Below are 23,677 nucleotides of genomic sequence, written 5' to 3'. Positions count from 1 at the left end.
TAAGCCGGCTTGACAGGTCTTGAATGATAGTCCGAAATGTCATGTTGGCTTCCATGTCATGGACGGTACCAATCAACATGCATTGAGCGGGAGGTCCATGAAGGATCGATAAAGCACGAGCAGCTACAAGGCTCCGTCTCAAATACTGACGTTGGCACACAACCAGCTTTCAGGCTCAAACCATATAAGCGCCAGGATTTCGATAGACGGCCCGAGATGACCACAGTATCCCCGACGGCTTTTGAGGACTGCAGCTTTCGATTGGAGTTTTCACGGATTCGTCCACACTCTATGAGGAAGCGCCAGCATTATAGCCGTGAACATGCCCTCGGTGCTTCAGTGAAGGCAATCGGAGGATAGCATAACCTAAAAAGCTCCAACCTGATGATAAAGCACCGCCACCTTCTTCTTTCTAACATCACCCACCCTCCTCAACATCCAGTCCCTATTAGAACACCCCTCCATATAATCAATCGGGATCCCAAACCTTTTCAACACTAATCCCAAGCTCAGACGGCCTCCTTATCACCCCTCACCGTCGGAAAGTCGGAAGTCTCCCTTTCTGGCAAATAACCTCGGCATCTTCGATCTCAACGTCCTCGCCCTCGTCCATTGTCCTGTTTTCTCTCCATAAGCGGATGACCTTGCGCCATACCTCCCTCAGTAAAGACTCTATTCACTTGAGTGTGATTAAAAGAACCTAACGCGATACATAACACCTTGTATGAATTCTCAACTTCAATCAACAACTCTATCCTAACTTCCCCCTGAGTCTCGTTCATCCCGTAACCCCGTAATCGTCAGCGCGCAATCGACTCGTGTCGGAATCGCCTGTAGGTCTTCCGTCCGAGCTTCGAGATGAGCTCCCCCTACCCGCTGAGTCAAAATACCCATGGGCTCCGAGAGCTTGCACAAGACGCCCATCAGTAACACGCCAAGGCTCATACGCTACTACGGAAGCAAGGCGAGGATATAAGAACTGCTAGGTTGTTCTTCTCTTCTGACAGTTTCTTGAGAGAATGGGCCCCAGATGTGTGGGTATAGTTGTTGTGCCGTTGATCACCACAGTCAACCTACAATGAGTTGTCTAGTATGAAAGCTCCTAAATGCATCCGAAAGCCTATCCTCTTCTTCCGCTTTCAGATCCGCGCATAAATCTGGCTCGCCCAGAAGCAAAGTTTTACCCGCGACTTTCCAAGCCCCCTTTTCATCCTCATTATCTGCCGGCACCAACAACCAAGCTCTCATCCACGCGCAGTCTTCATGCAGCAGATCTGTAGGCACTGCCACCCGCATTCGAGTGTCGATATCACTCTCTCGGAAGTTCTTTGTGAAGCTGAAGCCCGTCAATAGTGCGGATTTACCGTCGCGTGCACACGGAAGGCGCAAGGCCATCGTCGAAATCCAGTAGATGGATCGAGGATCCGTAATCCATGTCAGGAATTCCATGGCAACTTCGACTGCAATTTGGCCTTCACTGCCAACCCCTCCCCGATCGCTCTTGGCAAAAGCTTTGAGAAAATCATTCGCATTGGGGAGGAGATCCTCATTGACTTTGAAGTCTGCAAAAATGCCCGTGTTGTAGTTCCACTTCACCACTTCACGATCGAGTTGGACCCAAAGCCGCTTCAGCAAGTCTGGCCCACTCGACAGCACAGCAGCAAGGAACCGTCGTCGCGGCATATCCATATCCTCTTCAGCCTGGAACTCCGGCATCTTGATCTGCGCTTTGAGCGGCGGCGGAGTATTTCGTATAATATCTGGGAATATGGCATATGTGCGCCGAAGCTCCTGCTCCGAAATCCACAATACACCACGATTGAAAAAGACCATGTCGATTTCTATCTTGTTGAAGCTCACGGCATGGATCCCTCTGACGCCGCCCAATGTGAACTTGTTGAGCGTGGTGTCCGCCGCCGTGATAGGTCGAGCAAGCCATGATCCTTTTCCGTGGAATGTCAGGGGATCCATGTTGGTGAAAGCCAGGGGCATCTTTTCGCCTGCTGCTAGGGCCAGCAATACTGCCAGAAAGTACACTTCGTCTACTGTTGGCTCCTCAGATCGGAAGAACGCCAGACCAAGTCCGATGAGGTTGAGGCACACACTGAGCCTGTCACCGGGCATCAGGCATCCCGTCTGGGCGATGGCGTTGAACTTCGCCATGAAGCTGGACCTGACAACGCCGGCTTTGCCTCCTGGGTTATCAAATCGAGGAGACGTCCGATTCGCGAACCCGGAAAGGATTGGGTTGAGGTAGACGCTTCGTTCATTCCGATGACCAAGTTGAACCGTGATTGTTGCCAGGATTGCGTGCAGTGTAGTCCATTCTACTGTCACAGTCCTGTCTTCGCCCAGTCCCAGGATGAAAACAGTATTGTGGACTCGTTGATGTCGTTTGTCACTCCAAGGCTCAGCAACGACGAACTCATGGTAGCACCATGAACGCTGCCACCACCGCGCAGCGGCCACTTTATCGTAGAGTGAAATGAGCAACGAAACTTCCCTGTCGTCAGTGGGACCTTTTTCGAGTGCATATGGAGACCGATAACCATCGTACAGTTCAAATATCTCAGCCTCATCGTCGGTGAGCTCGACATCCTCCAGAAGTACGACTAGCTTGCGGCAAGATTTGTAAACGACGTCCATTGATGCAATAGCTCTTTGCTGCTCAAACTCATCGCGTTGGTTGATGCAGACCTGGTCTATCCATATTCCTTCACGCGGATGACCTCGTAATTCCAGGATTGCGTTGGCAAAGCGTTTGCCAACTGGCCACACCCCTCCAGGCTCTGGGACCGATTGAGGTGTCCCAGGCCAGCTCGGGTTGTGCCAACTGTAACTGATGGCTAGAAATTGTCGGATCACGAAACGACTGTCGAACGGGATTCCTGTTGGGCTCGAACAAAGCAGCCGGAAAGGAGTGTCGAGAATGACGTCTGATGTGCGTCGTTGGAAGCGTTCCGCAGCTTCTGCGGACCATGCTTGGAGGTTGCTTAGTATGAGGTCGGCTTCACCGCGGCCTGAATCTAAGTTTCCGATGGCCTCGGAGAAGAGATTGAACTTGTTGTCTCTGGTTAATGAAAGCTTGAAGAGATCCGCCGAGAGTTGTTCGACTTCGAGAGTCTTCCCAGCTTGTGCCGGAGAGTATTCAATGAGGCCAGACATTTTTGATAGTTCACCACGAGCTACCTCCGTGTATTTCTGTTGCCAAACCAGACCAAAAGTGGTGAGCCACGGAAGGACTAGAAGGATTGGATGAGGTAGACCTGACGGATCTTAGAGAGACTCTTGTGCCAGCTGGGGCAAATCACTGCTGTACCATGAAATCCGTGTCGTGGTGTGGCCAAGAAGTGAAGTGCGGTGTGATATTATAGTCTGTCCCCCTCCCAGAAGTGTGTGGGTCGTATGTTCAGCTGAGTATCCGCAGCTCCTCGATGTGTGGTGTGATCGCCCAGGCTGCAGCAAAGCCTCAAACGGGAATTTGCGACTCTTTCTGGTTAGTAGTTTAGCCAAGCCTCTTTGCCTCAAAGCTAATCATGCCCCAAACCCTCAGTCCATGTCACAATCATGGTCTACTCAGCACAACTCTATTTGGACGTTTCAATTCCAAATACCATCGCGATGATTTGAAGCAAATCGCATCGAGATAGATCTCACGGTGGTGCAGGCAAGCCAAGCAGTATACAGTCATGGGTTCATTGGGCCTATATAATAAATATAGACTAGATAATGTATGTACGTGTGAGCTTCGCAGCGGGGTATTTCAACCTGACTGGGTTTCACACTTAGCTGAGGGATAACACAGCTCGCTTCATTGTATAATCACTGTAATCTTACAAGAACCAGCGGAAGTGAGGGCTCTTAGGTCCGTCGCCCAACTTCGATGTCGGGACTTCACTGGCAGTCAAGGTCACGCCTTCGGCCCGGTTTCTCTTTCGGTTATCCCACATCATGAAGAATCCTAGAGCGAGCGCGCACGAGGCACCAGCCACGCCAAATGCCGCCGTTGTGATCAATGCGGGCGCATATTTTGGAGCATCTGGCTTGCGGAAGATGTTGCTGCTCACAAGACCCATGAGGTTCGCCAGCGGGACACCGATTGAAGTCAGGAGTACACCTACAGTCTCAAGATTAGTCTCTAGCAGACGGCCAGAACGTGGTTAGTTTCACTTACGCTGGTTTTCGTTGACCACATTGTTGTTGTACCAAGTCGATAGAAGGACACTCGGTGCTGAAGTTCCCCAGGTCATCATGAAACACGCATAATATGCGAGCTTGATCTCAGCTTCGACATCGTCAATGGCAGCGTAGATGATGAAGCCGATGAACGTGAGCATGAAACCCAAGGCGATGAATGGGAACCGAAGTCGTCGCCAATCCGAGAGGAAGGCGAGGATGAGAAGCATGGCAGCACCGCTGACGTTCGGGGCCACTGTGTAGAGGTTCGTCTTGATGGTGCTGTATCCCAGGCGCTGCACGATCTGGGGCATGAAGAGACCGACGCTCTGGAGCGGGACGCCAAGGCAGATCTCGATGGCGAGGAAGCCGAACTGTTTGGGAGCGAATTAGCAAGAGTCTTCTTCTCAGAAGGCCAAAGTGAAAGAACCGGAAGAAGGGGCAGATGCTTACCGTTGTCGGATGCTTGAAAACCTTGGCTGCTTCTCGGATCTTCATCTTCTCACCAACCACGGATGAGCTGTCGACTCGGATGCGATGGTGAGCAAGTTGCTTCTGCTCCTCCGTGAGGAACTTCGCTTCCGCAGCGCTGCGAGGAAGATACCAGAACGCAAAGAACGAGAATAAAATAGTCGCAGTGGCCTCAATGATGAAGAGCCATCGCCAAGGATGCAATTTGGTGTTGGTGATGTGGAACACACCGAATGCCAGAAGACCGGAGAACGCGTTTGCCTACGATGGGTTAATCGCGAAACTCGCAAGTACGTCATAGGTAGCAGAGGGGCCATTACGATATTGGAAGCGGCATAGAAGACAGCCAGCCGTCGCGCAAGCTCACCGCGACGGTAAAAGGTAGTGAGATAATAGATGACCAGAGGGAAGAACGCCGACTCTGCCATGCCGAGGAACCATCGCAATGCAAAGACACCGCCAAAGTTTTGCGCGGCAGCCATAAGCATCGTCATCGTGCCGAAGGTGAACATGAGAATCGGGAGGACGATGGCTGGGCCGAATTTCTTGCCGATGAGGGCCACGAACGGCGCGGCCGCGACGAAGGGCACGAAGAAGATGCTGACGATGAGGTTGTACTGGCCATCTTTGAAGCCGAGATCTGTGCTTAGGCCGTCGGTTTCGGCATTACCTAGGTTTCCCTTATCGAGTGCGTTGAACAGGTCTGGCAGGCGGTTATGTGTAAGCGATCACGAGCACATCCTCTCGCAATTGAAGGCGAGATAGAGAGGCTACTTACACATCACGGCCAGAACGGGCAAGATGTGAAGGTCCAGCTTTCTGCAGAGGGCCCTCTCGGCGGCCTTGTCGACGACTTGAACCACATCGTCGTCGTAGTTGTTCTTCTTGACGTTCTCGCCATCTACGGATCCATCGCGAAGTGACCCTTCAGCGCGTGTCGCTGGGGTGATCTTGTTGTCCTTTGCGGCCTCCATTGTGCGTCTCAAGGGCCCTTATGGCTTACACCACAGGAACGATGCGAAAGAAGAGTCCAAGAATCGTGGTTGAGCGACGCAAGTAGTGCAACCCGAGAGGGAGAGGGAGGAAAAAATGCAAGGTTACAGTTACCCCAACTGGGACATTACTGTCCGTGCCTTAGTAGACACATACGACACATAAGCTTCGGATGGAGTTCGTTGGAGTAGCATTCGCTGATCCAGCATATCTTTTTCCTGATTGACGTATCTCTCATCCCGGTCATCTAGAATCCTTGTGGCTGGTTCGTAAATATGAGAGACAAGCTCGTTGGTGGCCAGAGATAAGAGTGATACTCCAAGTGGGGTCACACAACCACGCGCACTCTCCTGCTCTCTTCGGGTATCCCATCTCAGCCATCCGCCAGCGAGGAAGTGTTCGACTGGTTGAGTTCCAGCTTCCATGTCAGCTCACGGTCGGCGAGGGGTTGCGACGGGGATATTTATTTCCACACGTGTCGTGCTACCATCGAGTCCATGGAAGCAACAGCCTCAATTCACCAAAGTCGAACACCCTACCGTGGACGTACGCTAGTTTTCAGGCCTGGAACAACGGGCGGGAGGTCCTTAGGGTTCGATGTCAACTATTACCCCTCCGCTTTAGCTCCAACGACAGGCTGCTTTCAATCACTGCCCACGGCTTGGCCAACCCATATCCTGTGTTGGACCTCTTGTTTGGAAGTCCTTGCTGAAGAGTGTGATTGAAAGCAAGCATGCCATATCTGCACTTGAGTTATACGGCTTGATAAGGATAGATGCCGATAGCCTATAACATAGCAACCCATTTATCAATCTGCACCCCGCAATCCACAAAGCTTGCAGCAACTCCATCATAGTGGGGCGAGCCGACGAGGACTGAAGAGCCGAACAAGCGGCCTCCGGCCCTGAACACGAAGTGGCCGGTGATGAGTGGTCCGTGGGGGTACAACTCCTGCTCAACACGTTCTGGGGCGCGAGCATCTCGTAATAACTACCTAGTGGAATGACGTCCGGATCAGAGAGAAGCCCGAGATCCAGGGATAGAAATACGATTCCGAATTGACCCATAGGTGAGATGCTTAGAGAAGATAAGGATGAGCTATCCGGGTTGTTGAAACGTTGCAATCCCGCTCACTTCAGGATTGCGGGGTTGATAGGACGATCCCACACAACTCTCCGCGGGCATCTCAAGCTCATCCGAGAACGGAGCCTTCAACAGGCATTGTTGTCCTTGAGAAGACGTCGCTCACGATGAATGAGATAGATCATCGACGAGGTCCGTGAATGACTAGTAGCTTTCATGATGAATTCTTAACTGCGCGTTGGTGACGGACAGGCTGTGAGATTGACTTACGCACTCATGTAAAATATACACCATTTAGAACGACCCGTACTATAACTTTCCAGCACAAATTAGGTACTTACCGATCACTATGCCCTCCTCAAGGACCCCCGTTATCACCGATAAGGCTCCTAAGCCCCTGCCGGGCATCTACAGCCAAGCCATCATCGCCAATGGTATGGTCTTCTGCTCCGGCGCCGTTCCCATGGACCCGGTGACCATGAAAATCATCGACGGTGACGTTCAGGCACACACGGTATGTGCATGCAGCACTCCATGATCTGCAGCCCTGTTATGCCTTTCAAGCAGACCCCGATGTCGCTCATCGCTGACTGGTAATTTTAGCATCAATGCATCAAGAACCTAACAGCGGTTCTGGAAGGCGCCGGTACCACGATTGATAAGGTCGTCAAGGTGAATGTCTTCCTCTCGGACATGGATGACTTTGCTGCGATGAACGAGGTCTATTGCACTTATTGGGGCGACATCAAGCCTTCTAGAACGTGAGTATGATGCCTTGACTAAGTTTATTGAAGATGATGACTGAGATGATATGATAGTTGCGTTGCGGTCAGGACCCTTCCTCTGAACGTTGATGTGGAGATTGAGTGCATAGCTGTCCTGTAATTCAAAAGAAATTCTATTGAATGTAAAAGCCTTCGAAAAATTCGAAAACATGATGAGAACAATGGTGAAAGGAAAAGTCTCTAAACCGCGAAGACCGTGGGTAAGCACACTTTCCATGTCGGCATTAACAGTGTGGTGGACCCTTCACATTGAGTCTACGACCTCAACAACAAGCACACCTTACGTGGAGGTTGACTGGTCTAATTCAGATCAGGAATCAGATCGACGTTGTTCTGTTGAGTCTTATTTGAACTGATTGATACCTCGTCTACCTTCCCTCACAACAGCTCTATAAGCTTGTCGCAAAAGTACGTGATGGCCCTCCTACCATCTTCCAACGCCTCATCCATAGCAATGAACGGATGCGGCTGCCCCTTCATGATATGCACATCCGTCTTGACACCCGCACCTTGAAGCTTCTTCCCAATAGCCTCGCCCTCGCTCCGCAAAACATCAAGTTCACCAACAATCACAACAGCAGGAGGCAACCTAGACCACTCGCCTTCCCACAGCAGCGGGCTTGCCTCGGGGTGCGCCCAAGTTTCCTTGTCTGGGAGGTAATGGTAACGATACCACATCATCTTCACTGCCGGCAGCGCGGGCGTGAACTCGTTCTCCTTCCACGAAGTGTGCTCTGGTTTCGTCGAGTCCACTGTGGCGGTGTTGTCTGCGACGGGCACGGAGAGCAGTTGTGTTGCCACGGTCGGGAAGTCTGGGCGCTTTGTTGCGCGCTGGCAGATGATGGCAGTGAGATTTGCGCCTGCTGATGAGCCTCCGATCGCGATGCGCGAGATGTCGAGATTGAGCTTTTCGGTGCCGGTTGTGGAGATGGCCCAGAGGACGGATTCCCAGCAGTCGTCGACTGCCGCAGGGAAGGGATTCTCTGGTGCCAGTCTGGAAGTGAAGGTTAGCAGGCTCTCTTGCAACTCATATTCCAGGCACTGCGTCATCTTGTGCTATGGTAATCTACTCACCTATAGTCTACGCAAATAACGACACACTTCGCCCGGTTGCATAGGTGCGTGGCGATAACATTCTCCGTGTCAATGTTGCCCAAGACCCAACCACCTCCGTGGAACCAAAAGCAAAGTGGCCATCCCTTGGCCGGTATTTCTCCCAAGGGCGTGAAAGCTCGCAGGAGGATATCAGGCCCGCTCGTTTCTTTCCTCGAAATAGTGAAATCCTCTGAGCTGGAGACCTCGAGCTTAGGGCCGGCGCCGGGGATCAGAGTGCCGCTAGCACGAGACGCGAAGATGGGTTGATGGTGAACGACTTGCTTGTCGAACACAAATTTGTTGTAAAATTCCTTGTACTCGGGATTGATGCGGTCGACGACCGACGGGTGGAGGGGATAGGGCGGTTCGGGCATGTTGGCGATGTTTTCGCAAAGGGTGATAATAGTTGGTGAACGGTCTATTGGAGACACTCAGATTACTGTTAAGCTTCACTTGTTAGCTGTGCGAAAGCAGATAGCTCAAGCTGTCGACAACAGACGTCTTTAGCCGGCAAACTCCTCCGAGCTCCGGTCACCGGCTGGACGCCCTGCTCAGCCAACGTTGCGAGCGTGCCACCCCGCCCGAGGGTCCGTCGCTGGATGATCAGTCTGTCACCAATGGTAAGATTATGCTGGGAGCTTTATCGGTTAGTGGAGCAGTCGGGAAGCTTAAGTTTTGGCCCGACATTGCTCTCAGGGGTCGATTTGCGTCATGCTACCCCTCCAAACCCCGCAGGGATCAAAGCATTTGACAACAATTGACGAAGATGTATTTGTGAGCGTATGGAGTAGACTGTAGAGCGATAATGAGCAGCTGAACGGCTTGAACGCGCCTGAGACTCATCTAGGTACAAATCAGGTCATCCAGACGAGTGGAGTGCCTATCTAGGTTTATGAATGAGAAGTGAACTCTGAGCTCTCGAGCTTGCTCTCATCCAGGGCAACCTCACCATGTCAGCACTCAGTCGATACGCCGAACAGAAGCTCAAGTTGGCCTGCATGCTGGATTGTATCGTTCAATGGTATATGATTATAGCATTACAGTGAATAAACCCAGAAGGACATCCTCCAGCTTGAAGAGTCCTAGTTCATGCCCCATTACCTGGTGAGCATCTTGGTTCGATGAGTTGCCTCGTGTATAGCTGATAGATGCGGATGGTAAGGCCGGAGCAGAGACAAACACAGCACGCACGTTCGCCCAGAGAGATACCGCCGTCAGACAGCATGTGCGCATGGGCGCTTCTTGCACCAAGGGACAGGCATTTTGGTGAGATCAATGATGAGAAAGGTGGTCTTAGATAACAACCTGTCTTGAGTTTTTCAATAGCATCGAAAGATGGATCCTGCGAGAATCACCGGCTTGTCGCCCTGCATGCGTGATGGAGCGATTCTACTTCCACTTGGGTCGAGAGCGGCACCAGATCAGCCATTTCCATCGTTGGTGTAAAGCTCATCACACTGACTGGCTTGCTGCATTGACGGTTACGTCGCGGCGCCGCGGTGTTCATTGAATTGGAACTTCAGGTTCAACATCAACTTATCCTGCGCCTTTGAAAGCCGATTGATAGGATACAGGAATACGATAATCAAGTGTCCCCCAGACACTGGTAGCTGCTACTTGTCCCAGTCTACAATCATGGAAACTTGACATTGACAATAGTGTAGACCCTACACAGCTCTTTGAGCCTCATGATATCCCGTATCTGTACCGAGCTTTACTGGCTTGCTAAATCGCCTCCTCAAATCGCATACGTGGCAGGGATATTCGTGTTGTGAAAGTCTGGGTGCGAAGGGTGGGGTCGTCGTGAACGAAATAATGCTGACGTCGACACACCGTTTTCATTGAGAAATCTCAGGCTACATCCCCCAAATATCCTACAATGTTGTCTAGTCGGCTTTCGCATCGAGTCGTGGGTCTCTTGAGACGTCATCATTTCCTTAGTCCACATCGACACCAAGCTTCCGCAAGTCGACGACGGCCTCCTCAATCTCGGCCATAAGCTCCTTGTGCGCCTCGGGCACATCGTTGAAGGTCATGACATTGTATCCGAGCTTGGCGAGGAGGTAGGAGCCGAAGGAGATCAAGGCCCAGAAGGGCAGCTGTGCGCACAGAGTACAGGTTAGCAAGGTTGGGTCGGGTCGCAGCGGTTGCTTCGAGAGTGCGATCGCGGTTACGTACAACAGGGACAACATCGTTCTGGATCTTGGCGGGAATCGGGATGAGCTGGAGGAAGAGAGCGAGGTAGAGCTACAAAAGCAGATTGACAATTAGCAGATGCTTCATAGCGAGGTGGGATGGCTCTGGACACAAGGGAGGGGTGGGTCGTACCGAGCTCACGAGGAGCGCAAGAGAGATGGTCTGCTGAGCGCGGGTCATGTTTGCAGGTGGTGTAGAAAGCCGAATATGATTGATGGTATGAGATGTGATCAAGGCTGTTGCCTTTGCGCAGAAGCAATCGTGGCTGAAAGGAGTGACTGGAAAGCTGGCGAAGAGGTGACGATTCTTGTGCCCTTGGAAGCACTGACAGGTGGAAAAGGAGTCGTGAAGCTGTCCTGAAATCTTGGTGGAGCTCTGAATGACTAAGCACAGCTGAGGCCCTGTCACCCTGTGGGAGTCGGTACGTATCCCTGCATAACCGCACTTTACGCGATTGACCCACCCGCGACGGTGGCAGGCGCGATCTCTCCGGATCCTTCCCTTCACTCATTGCTGAGCAATTCCATGAAAATGACAATTCACTTGAATGATTCATGCCTCTCTCACGAGCTTGTGGAATATAGTTGAGAAAGATGACTCTCTATGAAAGTAAGCCCCTAACAAGAGTCTTTTCGGCACAGGATAGCCCGTCAAGAAACCCAGCCCAATCAAGTCTGAGCAACCATATGAATGACGGTACCTACCACGGGAATAGGTCTTATCATGAGGCTTCCCCATGCTTCAGGCTTCAAGCATAGCCTACTGAAAGCAAAGTCCGATGCCTATCAAGGCAGTTCAATATGTTTCGAGTAAAGTAGTTCACTCGTGATAAATACGAACGCAGTATGCTTCGTTAGACTCAAACTGAGGTAAACTCAAGTTTGCCGCGTTGCCGAATGCTTGACTCTCAATTGCCGTCGCGAATGCATTGACATAGGATAACGTGCTCAGGAACCGAGAACTCGCACCAATCGCATCACAGACCACCTGCTACTCGCTGTCGGGATGGGCTTGTCATCAGACTAGGGGACGATGATGATGAGGGGAACTGGTCAGTGCAGCAACACGAAACCTCTGTAACTCTTTTCCTCGGTTCTTTGGAATAAGCTTTTAGGGTAATTTACAACGAACTGGAAGGAGACTCAATGACAAGTCTGCCCGGCCGTCCGAACCTTGGTGATCGAAGATGGTGGGGATGAAGTGCGTGGCAGACCGCTTGATCATGACTGGAGTTTGCTGAGGGGTTCCTGAGGTCAGAAGCTTAATAGACAACATCGACGCGCTCGAAGAGCATGACTGGATCTTTGAGATCCTTTTCTGCCAGTTCCCAAATGCAGCCGACGTCAACATGTATATCATCAGTTTTCTTGCTTGCGCTTCCGGGCTCTTTGGCGCGGCACTTGGCGACTTTGGCCTGACGACATCAGACAGCACATACACGATCGACACCAACGGTGGACTAGTATTCGAAGTTAACCGGTATGAGAGATGAAACATAATCAGCCTTCACCATAAACGGGACTAGGGAAGCTGACAGGAAATCCAAGCACCAATGGCGACATCACTAGTCTGCTCTACAACGGTGTTCAGTTTCAAGGCACAAGCAAGATGTCACAGATCAACTCCGGTCTGGAAACCTCAACGGTCACAGCCGACATTATAAGCGGGCATGTCAGGGTCATCGTAAAGGCCGGCGAGCAGCCGTTAACACACTATTATGTAGCGAAGCCAGGCGATCCGACTATCTACATGGCGACTCATATCACGGGCGAGATCGCTCCTGGTGAGTTGCGCTGGCTTGCCCGGCTCCAGCGCAAAGAGGTGCCGACTGGAGTGCATGGCGACGTTGCCGATCTCGATGGATGCGTAGCATTTGAAGGCAAGGATACGTTCAAGTGTCCGGATGGCACCACCAGATGCAAGATGTACACATCTGACCGCTTCATTGACGATCAGGTCCACGGCGTGACCGGCAGTGTAAGTCATGAAGAGAACAGCCACGGGCCAAACGGAGCTAACAATTGTAGAACGTCGGGGTGTGGATGATCATGCCTGGTAATGCCTACGAGCACTCTGCCGGCGGCCCTTTCATGAGGGACATCAATTCGCAAAGCACTGGCGACCAGGAGCTCTACTGGTACATGAACAGCGGCCATGTCAGGACCGAGCCCTGGCGATTCGGGCTCCTTGGTCCCTATGCAATGCGCTTCACGTAAGGGTCTCCGTCTTCTTGGTACCAGAGTCGTTAATTATTGACGACGCAAGCAGAGGTAACACCCAGCCGCCGCCAGCGGACATTGACATGAGCTTTTTCGACTCGTTGAACATAGATGGCTACGTCCCTGATAGTGGGCGTGGAAGCGTCTCAGGCCTTGCTACAGGAATGAAGGGCAATTCCGAAGCTGTAGTACACTGGTTCAACCAGAACGCGCAGTACTGGACAAAAGCCGCTGCGGGACAGTTTACCTCTCCGCTGATGAAGCCCGGGACATACACGATGAAGCTATACCGGAACGAGTTTCCTGTCGCCAATGCTAGCGTGACGATTACGGCGGGCGGAAGAGCCACGCAGGATATTGTGGCGACCGAGTCCGAGCCATCAGTCATTTGGCGCATCGGCGAGTTCGATGGGCAACCCTTTGAATTGAAGAACGGCGATAAGATTCAAAGAATGCACCCCTCGGATGCTCGCATGGCGAGTTGGGGAGGCGAGTTCACTGTCGGCCCATCCCAAAGCAAAGACTTTCCCATGGCCTTGTTCTCCAATATTGGAGGCAATGCCACCGTCAACTTCGACCTGGCCGCCGATCAATTGGAAGGCGTCGTTCTACGTATCGGAACGACGCTTTCATTCAAAGGCGGCAGACCTAGTGTGAAGATCAATGAGTGGGAAGGAAGCGATCCAGGCGCCCCGGTAAGTTATAATCATCAAAGTCATCGCGTGCGGATGCCTTTTGGCCATGCTCAGATTCTAACGCAACTCTAACAGACACTCATCGACTCTCGCGGCGTGACTCGTGGTGCCTATCGCGGGTTCGGCGACGTTTACACTTGGGAAGTGCCGACGAGTGAGCTCAAGACGGGACAAAACACACTTGTGATTGGGGTGATTGGGAAAGGAGATGCCGACTTTCTGAGCGCCAACTACATCATCGATGCTGTTGAGTTGCAGGGTAAAGGGGGGGCCAAGAACAGCACCTCGTCATCAAGTTCTAGATACCAGCGGCGTTTTCAGTATTACAGATAAAGGTTGGTGGTTACGCCCTGTCAATTGAACTGATCAGGTGTTCTCAACGTCAGTTGAGTCGTGATCTTTGGACTTGATAACAAAGCAAAGAAGAAGAAAAAGAAGACCCGAACAGCACAAAAAAAAGGAAAACCCACCAAAAACAGACGTTACATAACCGAGGTGCGACCTAAAAGTCATGACTAAGGTAGTTGATTGTATTATTCACCTGTAGATGCATCAAACATATGTTGAAACCTCAAAAACTTCCATGCGATCATGGCCAGCAAAAAGGATGGACCTACAACTTCCGAAACCGAGAATCGAACTCGGGGCTATGCCTAACCTCTCAAAGAGATGAGAGGGCATCATGTTGGCCACTACACCATATCGGATGTGACAATGGAGCTCACTACCACCAGTAGCCCTGATAGACTCCACCCATGATACGGAGTCTTTCCTGCCATTCCAGCTTCGTAGCTTGGTCGGCGTCCCATGCGACTATCTTGTACTTCATTTCACTATTCTTTGTAGCTCACTTGGGATTATCGCGGTCGACAAGGCGTTATATTTCCCTGCCTTGGCACATCAATACGTGATAATGCTTCCTCTTGCCTACTTGATGTACGGAAATTGTTAAGACTCTGAAGTTGCATCTACAAGTCCACCAAAGATCATGAACCAGCCGTCAATGTCGAACTGCCAATCGACCTCGTTATCGTACTCGTCTGGCCCGGCTGTTGTTCAAGGAATCCCTCATCCAGTTCCCATTCCCACACCTCTACACCTCCTCCTGGAGCTCTGACGGCAACTTTGTACTTTCCTTCGAAGTGACTGACGGTGGCTTGCCGTCCCAAATTAATAGGAACCTTCAGGTGCTTGCGACCGAATAAACCATACCACACCTCCTTGACTACCTCCAGTTCTTTCTTGTGCGGGAAGGGGTTATGATATCTCCGTCTGCTTCCTGTGGCGAAGTTGAAAAAGTCAATACCTTCTCCATGTGTCATTAAAGCACCGCGATCGAAAAACGCCGTGGGCCAGAAATCTTTGGGTTTCTCTTGCTCATGTTCTTGTTTCACGTAACCACCATATTCAGAGTGAGTGACCCTATCTTTCTCGATGTCCCAAGCAATGACCATGACAGACCCATTGGGCACGTCTGGGATCCAGAATAATACACGATGTCCATTATCTGGTTGCCGAATAAGGATGAGGCCAATCGCCAAGTTGTCGCACTTATCCTCTTGTCCGAGTCGAAGGATCGAATTCTTGGCCTTGACGGAGCCCGTCAATGTCTCCAAGCAGATTGCGTTGCCGTCCTTCAGCAGCGCGACGGCGACGTTACCCCATATTCCAATCCGGCTGATTTCTGCTGGCCCAGGAATCTCGGCCAGCTTTTCGTGCTTCCACTTCGGCTTTTCTGACTTCCACATAGAGTGTTTGTCATGCCAGAACATGACAAGTCTTTTCCGGTCAAGATGCACTGGGTGGAGCGTGATCCAGTCCTGGTAAGGCAGGTATACGTCCAGAACTCGCTTACTCCTTTTCCAGTCCCACAGAGAGGCGCCTACTTTGTGCTGATGAAGTATGACGTATTCCGAATCATGGCCGCAGATGGACGCTGTTTTGATTTTGTAAATATCCCACGAATGGGATTTTTTGGTATCGAGAGTGCCCAACTGCTTTCCGGTCCTTGCATCCCATATAACTACGTTGGAAACTCCATCCATGCCGACGACATGATGCCCCTTCGATCTGATGTAGTGTATACTGTTGCTGTACGTGAGTTGGTGTATCCTGGTAACTTTCATCGGCCCGATGTCTCCAATGGTGTTGTTGTGCATGACGATTCCACCGCCTACTGATTCAGTCTCTGGAAGCAGCATCAGATCATGGGCATTTGGCGGCAAATCTTGTAGCAAATCGCCACAAACGCTTTCTGCGTAGGATGTGAGGGATTCCAACCAGAGGTCAATGGTATCGCTGTTGGCTACATTGATCTGCCGATTGGCTCCCACAGCTTTGCGAATCCTCGCTATTTGAAGAGTGACATCGGAAACTTGTCGCAAGAGGTTTGTTGTGTCTTCTTTGATCAGACCCGCATCGTTGCGAATGACGACGGTATCATCCTTGATCGCTTTAGAAGATACACTGCGGATGGTCAACACCGATCTCAATAATAACATGAAAGTTGCGGTGAAATTGCTCACAGGTTCGCTAACTCGAGAGCCAAGTTCAACGAGCCCTTGTGCGTCTCGAGCATCGTTTTCAGCTGATTGACGGTCGCCTTGCCTCCAATCGCCCACCGCGCTGGCCCAGTTCGGCCATCATTATTCTCGAGTTCTCCTGCGATCTCCGTTGTCACACCCAAACAATTCCCAACAAGGGCCAATACGTGTTCTTCGAAGGCAGCGGGCAAGGAGGCCTTGGTGGCGGCATCGTCGATGAGAAGCTCGAGCACGATGCGCAGGTCGGAAAGCTCTCTGCTGACGGCGGCGAGATCTTCTCGCGCATCGCGACATGTTCGAACGAAGTTAGTTACAGCCTGTGCCGTTTTCCCAATTGCGCCAATTAATGTGATACAAGCAGTCGTGATCGAAAGTGGATCGGCCATTGCTCACTGAATCTGAAGATGAGAGGACAGAGAGTGTTCGCGAAACAGATTGTGAGAAGAAGAACTGAAGGCGTCTCCGCGACATATCACGTAGGTGTGCCTCACGCTGCGCCTCGCCAACACTATTTGCTCAGCCACAACTCCTAGCATACACCTGTAGGCGAACGGTAACGTAGCAACTGTAGAAAGTCATGCTGACATGCAGGTTGAGGCAGAGCTAAGACGAGTGATAGGCGGCCTCTGTCTGCAGGCAACAATTGGCTAGACCCCGAACAGCCCAAACCCATGTACAACGAACGCACACTTAAACAGCGATGCGAGTCTGAATGTCAGATGTCGTCATGATACAGCCTGGCCAAGAGCACGCAATGCTATTCCCCAAGCACAAAACTTCAATGTTACAATATGGTAGGTGGTACAGATTCTTTTTGATAGATTTCACTCGGTCTAAATGAAGTGCAGCGTAGATAGGACCTTGCTTATGACCGACAAAGTGCTGAACACCAAGCGAACGAGCATTGCCACACGATCAGCAACTCTGAAGACTTACTATATATACACCCAGGACTTGAGTTTGTAACGACTCCAACGACTCGTGAAAGTTAAGGATGTCTCTTAGACAAAAGAAATCCAACTGCACTGTCTCGAATCAGACATGTCAAGCGAGGCCAAGTCACGTCTCACGGTGAGTGAGTACTTATTTTTTCCCTCCATAGGTCAAAAACATGGATAATTGCCATCAACAGTCTGAGATCAGCAAAAGCTTTGGACACTGTGGGAATTGAACCCACGACCTTTCACAAGCAAGCGCAATTATTCAGATCCTCAGCAAGATTGAAGTGAGATGCGAAGCGAAAGTCATACCCCTAGACCAAGCGCCCTATAACTGGTGGCTGGGAAGCCTGCAGCATCCACTAAGATCCGCAAACGGATCGGACTGGGTCTTCGTGAAGTCGCACAGTCTACCCAGCCGGTCAAGTGCTCACGGAATCCACGCTTAACTCTTAGGCCTATTGGTAAGCGACATGGCGCATGGACAAATTGCGATTCCTCGGAGCTGGCGTGAAGGTTGGGAACGAAAACATAGGAGACGAGGAATCTAAGCCTGCGACATATTGGGTTGGGAAGTGGATCTTAATGCAGATGGAACTTGTGCATATCACCGGAGCAAACCGTTGCCGCATATTCATTCGTATTATTCCCGGGAGATGAGGAGATCTTCGGCTAAATCTGGAAAGTGCCATTGTCAAATTGCGATCAAGTGATCGACATTCCAGAGCACGGAAACTGAGACCTGCTCAATTACCTAGCCCGAAAGACCCCTGAGGATTTCCATCTGGCCTGGGCCTGAAGTTTCCGGTTTGCTGGCATCTGACTGATTCCACGAATTGAGAACATTGGAACAGAAATCGTGGTAGTGAGTAAAGGATTATCGGAGATTTCTCAAGTGCTGTTCGTGGAAATCGGCAGTGGCGCGAATTGACGTGGGCTATGTCGTGGAAGGTCTGGAGACTGGTTGGTCGGGGGCTCAGACTGTGTTTCTTGTTTGAGTGTAACCTTTGGTAACAGCAGAAGTTGTCAACATCAAGTGGCAATCGGGCAGTCGTAAGGCATAACTTTACACCTCAGCCAGAACTGTCACCAGTACATGTAGTATTGACAAAAATCACGTTTTCTTATTGATGCCTTCACCCAACAATTCGCTCCAGCTCCCCACGTGGCGGTCTAACGAGGTTTGGGGGCCATTTCCACATTCCAGGAATGCGAAATACCAACAATCCAACTGTTATGATATTGCCTAAGGTCCAAATAGAAGCACGCATTCCACAAACTTGAGGCCGCATGTAACATAATCATCCGAGGCGGCCTTTTTGTGAGTTTGCCAACCTCCGTCAATCTGCATTCACACATACACAAGAACTTTAGCACAGCTTCCTTCGACAGAATCGAGCTGTCGCGGAACCACAACATGTCATACCGAGGCCCGGCGAAGAATCCTCTGATAGTCCTATCAGATGGAGTATGGACTGGCCGAGACGCAAACTCAGAGTCCAACGTACACCGTCTGGCGAATTTGGTGTGGGGAGAATCCGGACTACCCAGAGACGATGACTTTGCACACCTTCACCCCACAGGGAAAGCCCATTATGTCAATAGCGTGGCCGTAGGCAGCACATTCATGGAGTACAAGGCCCTTCCTTTACTATCTTCTCGAAGAAGATATCGCTAACCGAGACCTTCAAGTCATGTAATCCACGGCCTCAACATTGAAGACATCGAGCAGCAATGCATAGACACCTACGAGTACCTAGTTCACGGCTACACCCCACAGGAAACCGAAATATGGATGTTTGGTGGTTCGAAAGGAGCCTTTATCATCCGCTTCGTAGCGGGCATGATCAATAACTGCGGGATAGTGAAGCCAGTCTACGGCCTGAACGGGAACGTTGACGTTGATAAGACACACCAACTGTGCCGGGAGGTCTATCGCATCTATCGATGTCCGTCAGAAGCCAACCGACCAAAGTCAGAGCAATCACGGATCTTTAGAAGAAAGCACAGCTGGGCTTTGATCGGAGACGGGGATGTCATCGAACCGCCGATTCGCTTCATGGGAATTTTCGACGCAGTTGGCGAACGCGGCATCCCAGAGTTCGCGGGCGCAGTCGGCGTTGACTGGCCCAAGTTCCACGACCAGCACATCTCCAGCGTTGTCTCCGAGGTCTACCACGCCGTCTCGCTACACGATCGCCTGTACGCTTACCAGCCGTGTCTGATTTCTCGCGACACAGAGTATGGACCGTCGTACGGCATTACGGAGCGTTGGTTTCCGGGCACGCACTACGATATCTGCCGACAGAGCTTCAAGATTGTGAGAGGGGTGCTACCGCAGCGACTCGAGAGTGTTCTTCCAGCGTGGGCTTGGTCTAGCAAGACAATCAAACCGAATGAGGTCTTGAGCGATCTCGTCTTCAAATGGATGCTGGAGTGCATCGACGCACATGACCCTTCGGGGCTTGTGATACCGAAGAATACGCTGTACCGTGAGCTAGATGGGCTCAAGAATAGCATTCTAGAAGGGAAGAATACTGGCGATGGCGACGTCTACAACCACATGCTTCAATTTGCCCCCTTTGGACAGTATTTCGACATGGCGTTGTCCACAGCCTTTGGGAAGTGGCAAGATAACCAGCTTTACAAGATGCTCTTCGCCTGCAGGCCCCGTCTGATTCCCGAGTTCAACGCGTCGGTGTACAACTACAGAGGCCCTGATCCTAATCTGGATGGGAGGATTATCCAGAAGCTGGCGAACCTTCCATCAAGTTCAACGCCACCCGAGAAGCAACCTGAAACGCGATACCCATCAACGTCATACGATGGATGGCTCTTGAGGCGATAGACCTGACCGAGGCTTGGAGTGTTGTATATGCTAGTGGAACTCAGGTAGGATCTGTGGAGGTCCAGGTCATAGCGATAAATGCACTGCCGGTGTCACTCGATGCCATGCCATGCATGCATGCATGAGCTGGCAAATAATTTCGCATATGTTCTTTATCATTGTGTACTAATAAATATTGAATTAAGACTATGAGTTATCTCGTCTCAAATGAAAGTTCTCTCTTGTCGCTGGTCTTTTGAAGTCGAAAATCTAAACTTTAAGGAAAATAATCGTTAAGTCGTTATCAACACTCGGGGAGGCGTATCTGGCCACCCTTCCGCGTCCACGGGCGGAACAAGCTCTTGGTCCACTCCCACGTATGAATGGTCAAGCTCATCGTGCCGAACAAGAAAAAGGGTATCAAGGTGTTGGCGATCATGTATAGCATACCGCCAGACCGCTTGACGATATCGTAGAGCTCGCCACGAATGATGCGCAGCGACTCCTCCTCGTTCTTCCAGGGGCCCACAAGGCGGAACTTTGCATTGAAGTTGCTACCCATGGCCCAGGTGTACAAGGCCTTGAAGCCCTTGGAGTAGATATAGCTGAACCGTGGTGCTGAGCCCATGTCAAGAGCCAGCTGGTATACATAGCTCTCGTGGTCGACGCCTCGCTTCTCGGCCCAGGGGTCTCTGCCACATCTGGGATGGAGCTTCCAGTCGATATCATAGCCCGGAAGGGCGTTCGGGTCCAAAGTGAGTCCTTTCGACGGGATCGCTAAGCCAGGAACGTGTGGGTACTTGGATCTGAGAAGTTGAAGAATCCAGTGTTGGGTTTGCATCTCGGCGAGGGTGGGAATTGCACCTGGGAACCTTTGTTAGAAGCAACACTCGAAAGAAACGTCCGGAGATGAAGGACTCACCTAGATTCGGCCGCACAAAGCCAATGAACCCTACTGATACATCATTGCTGTGGTAAATGGCTCGCACATCGGCTGTGTCGGGCGTGCCATAGCTCTTGTCGAGGAAAGGGAAGCGGCGAGTGTAGCCAGTTGCAAATAGGATAACATCGGGTTTGACCACCATCTGCTTCATCTTCTCCGACTCTGGTCTGCCGGTATCGCGGAAGTGCAATACGCCATCGTCGTCAACATATTCGGGCCAAGGAGCAACGTCAATGTATCGACCCTTGGTGTCGACGTCAAGCTCTTTGATGTAGAAGAAGAAGCGGCGAATCCGCTCCATGGCCGAGAGAGGCGGCCGCCAAGGCGCGGAGAGGTACGGCACAGCACGTGTGGATTTGGCCGGGAAGACTGCGATCTTTGGTTAGCCGGTTCCTGGACATGTTGGTGCAGATGACTGCATACAGTGATCGATGTGCATCCTCTCCCGACGCATGCCGCCGACATGTTGGTCCCAGCCTTCAAGCGTTCCACCAATTAGCGAGAATGTGACGTCGATCTGTTGGTTGTAAAAGTCCCAAAGCAGTTGGCTCGACTGCAACTTCTGGGGAACATATGCAGTGTCGAAGAGACTAGCGATGGAACAGTCAACGGGTTTATCGTTGACTTTGCTATTTCTGCCCCAGAACCCGAACATGATTGGTGTCGGTGCAGTCTATGACGAGTCAACTTTAACTTGCACAGACAGGTTTCCCATACATGGAGGCTCCTACCTTGGGTGCAACGACGAATCCATCTCTGTGGCACATCACAACATGCTGAACGGTTTCCGTTGTCGCCGCGAGTTGACCGAGGTCTTGACCAGTCTCTCCCGTGCCGACGATAACGACGGTAGGTTTATCGCTCTTGACATCTCGTAGTTGGTCTCGGCTCTTGAATTGCGATGAGTGAAGGACCTTGGGGACTTTCTCCAACCCCGGAATGTCAGGAAAACGTGGTTCTAGATTGAGTCCGGAGCAGACGGCAACGGCATCACAGTTGTAGTCGAAAGTTGTGCCGTCTTTGCGGGTAACGGTGACGATATGCCCTCCGCCATCTACTCTTTCAGTGCGAGTGACCTTAGATGAGCATTCGATGTGAGGTCGAAGCTCGAACCGCTCACAGTATTCGTTCAAGTATTGTACATAGACAGCCGGGGTGACATAATCAGCGGCATCTCGGGGAAGGCGATGATCGGAGAAGGCGGTCAGGTATTTAGACGAGACGAGCTATGGCCATGCTGTCAGCTTCAACAAACCTTTCTATCTGTCCGATGGGAAGGCATGGTTTGAGGAATAGACAGTGGGTTGAGTTCAGTAGTGGCAAACTTACTTCAGCATCCTCGTACACTCGATACTTGAACGTGCCTCCGATATCATCCTCGGCCTCAAAGACCCGGATCTGGATAGGTTCAATCGCGAAGAACAAGTGCGCCCATTTCAGATATCTCGCTGTCGCCAGACCCGCGGGTCCGGCACCGATGACAGCGACTTTGAGAGGCATAGTTGGTTAGCGTGCGTGGCCGTGAACTTTCAACGTGCCCTATCTGCAGGGTCCTCCGATGTTTTGAAACATGAAGGGACGTCTTTCAAGAAGGGGGCACCACCCTCCACCGCCACGAGGGAATAGCAGGAAGCGAGAAGGTAAGGGCACGAGGGATAGCGGGAAATTTGGTGAGGGAGTGGGAGAAAAGTCCGCTCATGAGACGATGTGGGAAAATGGTCGGGTCTTATGGCTTACCTCACACCTTGGACTAGCATCGTCCGCACAGACAACGTGGTACGCCTTAGTCTAGGGACGATGGCGAACCTCGGTGGGTGGAGGGGGAACCGAAGGGGAGGGAGGTGTGGTAGCGAACATGGAACGGTCGATTTCTGGTTCGGGTCGGTCCAGTCCAGTCTCGTCTGGTCTCGTCTTACTTTGCCTTCCCAAGTCTCTCGTTTTCCCGACAGCCCGTCAGGAGTACCGGTAATAGAGAGAGAACCCCTACTCCAAGGCCAGGAATAGGAAGAGGAAAAGGACCGGACCTAACACCGAGCTAATGGTTCGGGTTCCATACGTGCGTATGGGCGAACCAGTCCGTCGGAGGGATCCTCTCGACCCTCCATGCTAGTGAACCCAATTGTGAGGTTCGGTCGTAGTGGATAGACCTTGCCAAGGGTGCAGTAGCGGCACTTAGTCCCATGCGACAACGAGGTCTTTCCTTGTTCTCGTCATCAGACCCTCGAGACCTAAGCGGGGTAGGCAATATCTCCAGCGGGGCGGTCCCCGCGAGAGGGATCGGCTCTTGTGTGGTGTGCGGTTTTTGGATTCCATTGTCTTAGATTGGCCGAGGATGTCGTCTTTCCTCTCTTTGGGAATGTGATATGTGGAAACCTCTCATATCATTTGAGCCCCCCCTCTGCCCTCTGGGTCCGGTACTTGAGAGTTAGGACATGTGGAGTTACCAGTGTTTATGGATACTCTCTGGGATATGCGTCAAGGGACCTTCTGCGAAGACTCGCAATCGACAAAATGACTTGTCCCATCCGGCCAACTTTGCGAATCGGTGACCATTCGGTCTGGGCCCGGCGTTCATTTTGGCTCAAGTCTCAGGGGCACAAAGACAGCCGCCATGCAGCGCCGCGGCGTAGCCCCAAATGCTGCAAGACAAAGCGTAACGGCGCCCCCGGTGGTTCCGGCGATTTCGTCCGGGCTAGTCTGGCCTGAGTCTGGC

The 23,677-nt window shown here is 51.5% G+C and overlaps 9 protein-coding genes and 2 non-coding genes across 11 annotated transcripts; 3 read left to right on the top strand and 8 right to left on the bottom strand.

Moving 5' to 3' along the window:
• Window positions 1-1,068: 1,068 nt before the first annotated feature.
• BDZ83DRAFT_586031 (heterokaryon incompatibility protein-domain-containing protein) lies at window positions 1,069-3,165 on the bottom strand (the record flags this gene model as incomplete). Its single annotated transcript, XM_060505906.1, has 1 exon — window positions 1,069-3,165. One exon carries the CDS (start codon window positions 3,163-3,165, stop codon window positions 1,069-1,071), a length of 2,097 nt encoding a protein of 698 aa, XP_060361195.1.
• Window positions 3,166-3,575: 410 nt separating this feature from the next.
• BDZ83DRAFT_706722 (major facilitator superfamily transporter) lies at window positions 3,576-5,885 on the bottom strand. Its single transcript, XM_060511531.1, has 5 exons — window positions 5,426-5,885; window positions 4,968-5,350; window positions 4,630-4,908; window positions 4,175-4,550; window positions 3,576-4,117 (listed from the first exon to the last, which is right to left on the bottom strand). Exons 1-5 carry the CDS (start codon window positions 5,619-5,621, stop codon window positions 3,834-3,836), a joined length of 1,518 nt encoding a protein of 505 aa, XP_060361194.1. The 5' UTR covers window positions 5,622-5,885; the 3' UTR covers window positions 3,576-3,833.
• A 959-nt stretch (window positions 5,886-6,844) lies between these two features.
• BDZ83DRAFT_706718 (endoribonuclease L-PSP) lies at window positions 6,845-7,608 on the top strand (the record flags this gene model as incomplete). Its single annotated transcript, XM_060511530.1, has 3 exons — window positions 6,845-7,237; window positions 7,327-7,484; window positions 7,542-7,608. The coding sequence occupies exons 1-3, from the start codon at window positions 7,073-7,075 to the stop codon at window positions 7,606-7,608; spliced, it is 390 nt and encodes a 129-aa protein (XP_060361193.1). The 5' UTR covers window positions 6,845-7,072.
• Window positions 7,609-7,886: 278 nt separating this feature from the next.
• Window positions 7,887-8,977, bottom strand: BDZ83DRAFT_585976 (alpha/beta hydrolase fold-domain-containing protein; the record flags this gene model as incomplete). Its single annotated transcript, XM_060505898.1, has 2 exons — window positions 7,887-8,502; window positions 8,583-8,977. 2 exons carry the CDS (start codon window positions 8,975-8,977, stop codon window positions 7,887-7,889), a joined length of 1,011 nt encoding a protein of 336 aa, XP_060361192.1.
• Window positions 8,978-10,540: 1,563 nt separating this feature from the next.
• BDZ83DRAFT_755514 (dolichol-phosphate mannosyltransferase subunit 3) lies at window positions 10,541-10,979 on the bottom strand (the record flags this gene model as incomplete). The annotated part of the gene is made up of 3 exons (XM_060514626.1): window positions 10,541-10,702; window positions 10,782-10,850; window positions 10,932-10,979. 3 exons carry the CDS (start codon window positions 10,977-10,979, stop codon window positions 10,541-10,543), a joined length of 279 nt encoding a protein of 92 aa, XP_060361191.1.
• Window positions 10,980-12,147: 1,168 nt separating this feature from the next.
• Window positions 12,148-14,049, top strand: BDZ83DRAFT_795352 (rhamnogalacturonase B; the record flags this gene model as incomplete). Its single annotated transcript, XM_060515842.1, has 5 exons — window positions 12,148-12,278; window positions 12,347-12,776; window positions 12,827-13,011; window positions 13,068-13,713; window positions 13,789-14,049. The coding sequence occupies 5 exons, from the start codon at window positions 12,148-12,150 to the stop codon at window positions 14,044-14,046; spliced, it is 1,650 nt and encodes a 549-aa protein (XP_060361190.1).
• A 284-nt stretch (window positions 14,050-14,333) lies between these two features.
• Window positions 14,334-14,420, bottom strand: BDZ83DRAFT_t233. The gene has a single exon. It is a non-coding gene; the product is annotated as a tRNA-Glu (tRNA).
• Window positions 14,421-14,574: 154 nt separating this feature from the next.
• Window positions 14,575-16,708, bottom strand: BDZ83DRAFT_20166 (uncharacterized protein). Its single transcript, XM_060501657.1, has 3 exons — window positions 16,239-16,708; window positions 15,091-16,179; window positions 14,575-14,992 (listed from the first exon to the last, which is right to left on the bottom strand). The coding sequence occupies exons 1-3, from the start codon at window positions 16,640-16,642 to the stop codon at window positions 14,971-14,973; spliced, it is 1,515 nt and encodes a 504-aa protein (XP_060361189.1). The 5' UTR covers window positions 16,643-16,708; the 3' UTR covers window positions 14,575-14,970.
• Window positions 16,709-17,408: 700 nt separating this feature from the next.
• On the bottom strand, window positions 17,409-17,523 carry BDZ83DRAFT_t232. Its single transcript has one exon. It is a non-coding gene; the product is annotated as a tRNA-Ala (tRNA).
• A 1,012-nt stretch (window positions 17,524-18,535) lies between these two features.
• Window positions 18,536-20,229, top strand: BDZ83DRAFT_678703 (uncharacterized protein). Its single transcript, XM_060511181.1, has 2 exons — window positions 18,536-18,826; window positions 18,887-20,229. Exons 1-2 carry the CDS (start codon window positions 18,612-18,614, stop codon window positions 20,040-20,042), a joined length of 1,371 nt encoding a protein of 456 aa, XP_060361188.1. The 5' UTR covers window positions 18,536-18,611; the 3' UTR covers window positions 20,043-20,229.
• A 96-nt stretch (window positions 20,230-20,325) lies between these two features.
• On the bottom strand, window positions 20,326-22,464 carry BDZ83DRAFT_755510 (dimethylaniline monooxygenase; the record flags this gene model as incomplete). The annotated part of the gene is made up of 5 exons (XM_060514625.1): window positions 20,326-20,885; window positions 20,944-21,333; window positions 21,388-21,637; window positions 21,696-22,190; window positions 22,294-22,464. 5 exons carry the CDS (start codon window positions 22,462-22,464, stop codon window positions 20,326-20,328), a joined length of 1,866 nt encoding a protein of 621 aa, XP_060361187.1.
• Between the last annotated feature and the right edge of the window lie 1,213 nt (window positions 22,465-23,677).

This window comes from Colletotrichum acutatum (genome assembly GCF_030867785.1).
Source record: "Colletotrichum acutatum strain CBS 112980 chromosome Unknown BDZ83scaffold_102, whole genome shotgun sequence".
NCBI lineage: Eukaryota > Fungi > Ascomycota > Sordariomycetes > Glomerellales > Glomerellaceae > Colletotrichum > Colletotrichum acutatum.
Note: the sequence above shows the minus strand (reverse complement) of the source record. Positions and strands in the feature narration are given on the sequence as shown.

Excerpts from the sequence above, each read along its gene's own strand:
- BDZ83DRAFT_706722 (XM_060511531.1), bottom strand. The coding sequence starts at position 5,621 with ATGGAGGCCGCAAAGGACAACAAGATCACCCCAGCGACACGCGCTGAA. Across the intron at positions 4,551-4,629 it reads TTTTCAAGCATCCGACAACG|TTCGGCTTCCTCGCCATCGA; the intron begins GTAAGCATCTGC and ends GCTCCCAAACAG. Across the intron at positions 4,118-4,174 it reads TGTGGTCAACGAAAACCAGC|GTGTACTCCTGACTTCAATC; the intron begins GTAAGTGAAACT and ends TTGAGACTGTAG.
- BDZ83DRAFT_20166 (XM_060501657.1), bottom strand. The coding sequence starts at position 16,642 with ATGGCCGATCCACTTTCGATCACGACTGCTTGTATCACATTAATTGGC. Across the intron at positions 16,180-16,238 it reads GCTCTCGAGTTAGCGAACCT|TGTATCTTCTAAAGCGATCA; the intron begins GTGAGCAATTTC and ends GACCATCCGCAG. Across the intron at positions 14,993-15,090 it reads TACGTGAAACAAGAACATGA|GAAGCAGACGGAGATATCAT; the intron begins GCAAGAGAAACC and ends ACTTCGCCACAG.
- BDZ83DRAFT_678703 (XM_060511181.1), top strand. The coding sequence starts at position 18,612 with ATGTCATACCGAGGCCCGGCGAAGAATCCTCTGATAGTCCTATCAGAT. Across the intron at positions 18,827-18,886 it reads GTAGGCAGCACATTCATGGA|TCATGTAATCCACGGCCTCA; the intron begins GTACAAGGCCCT and ends GAGACCTTCAAG.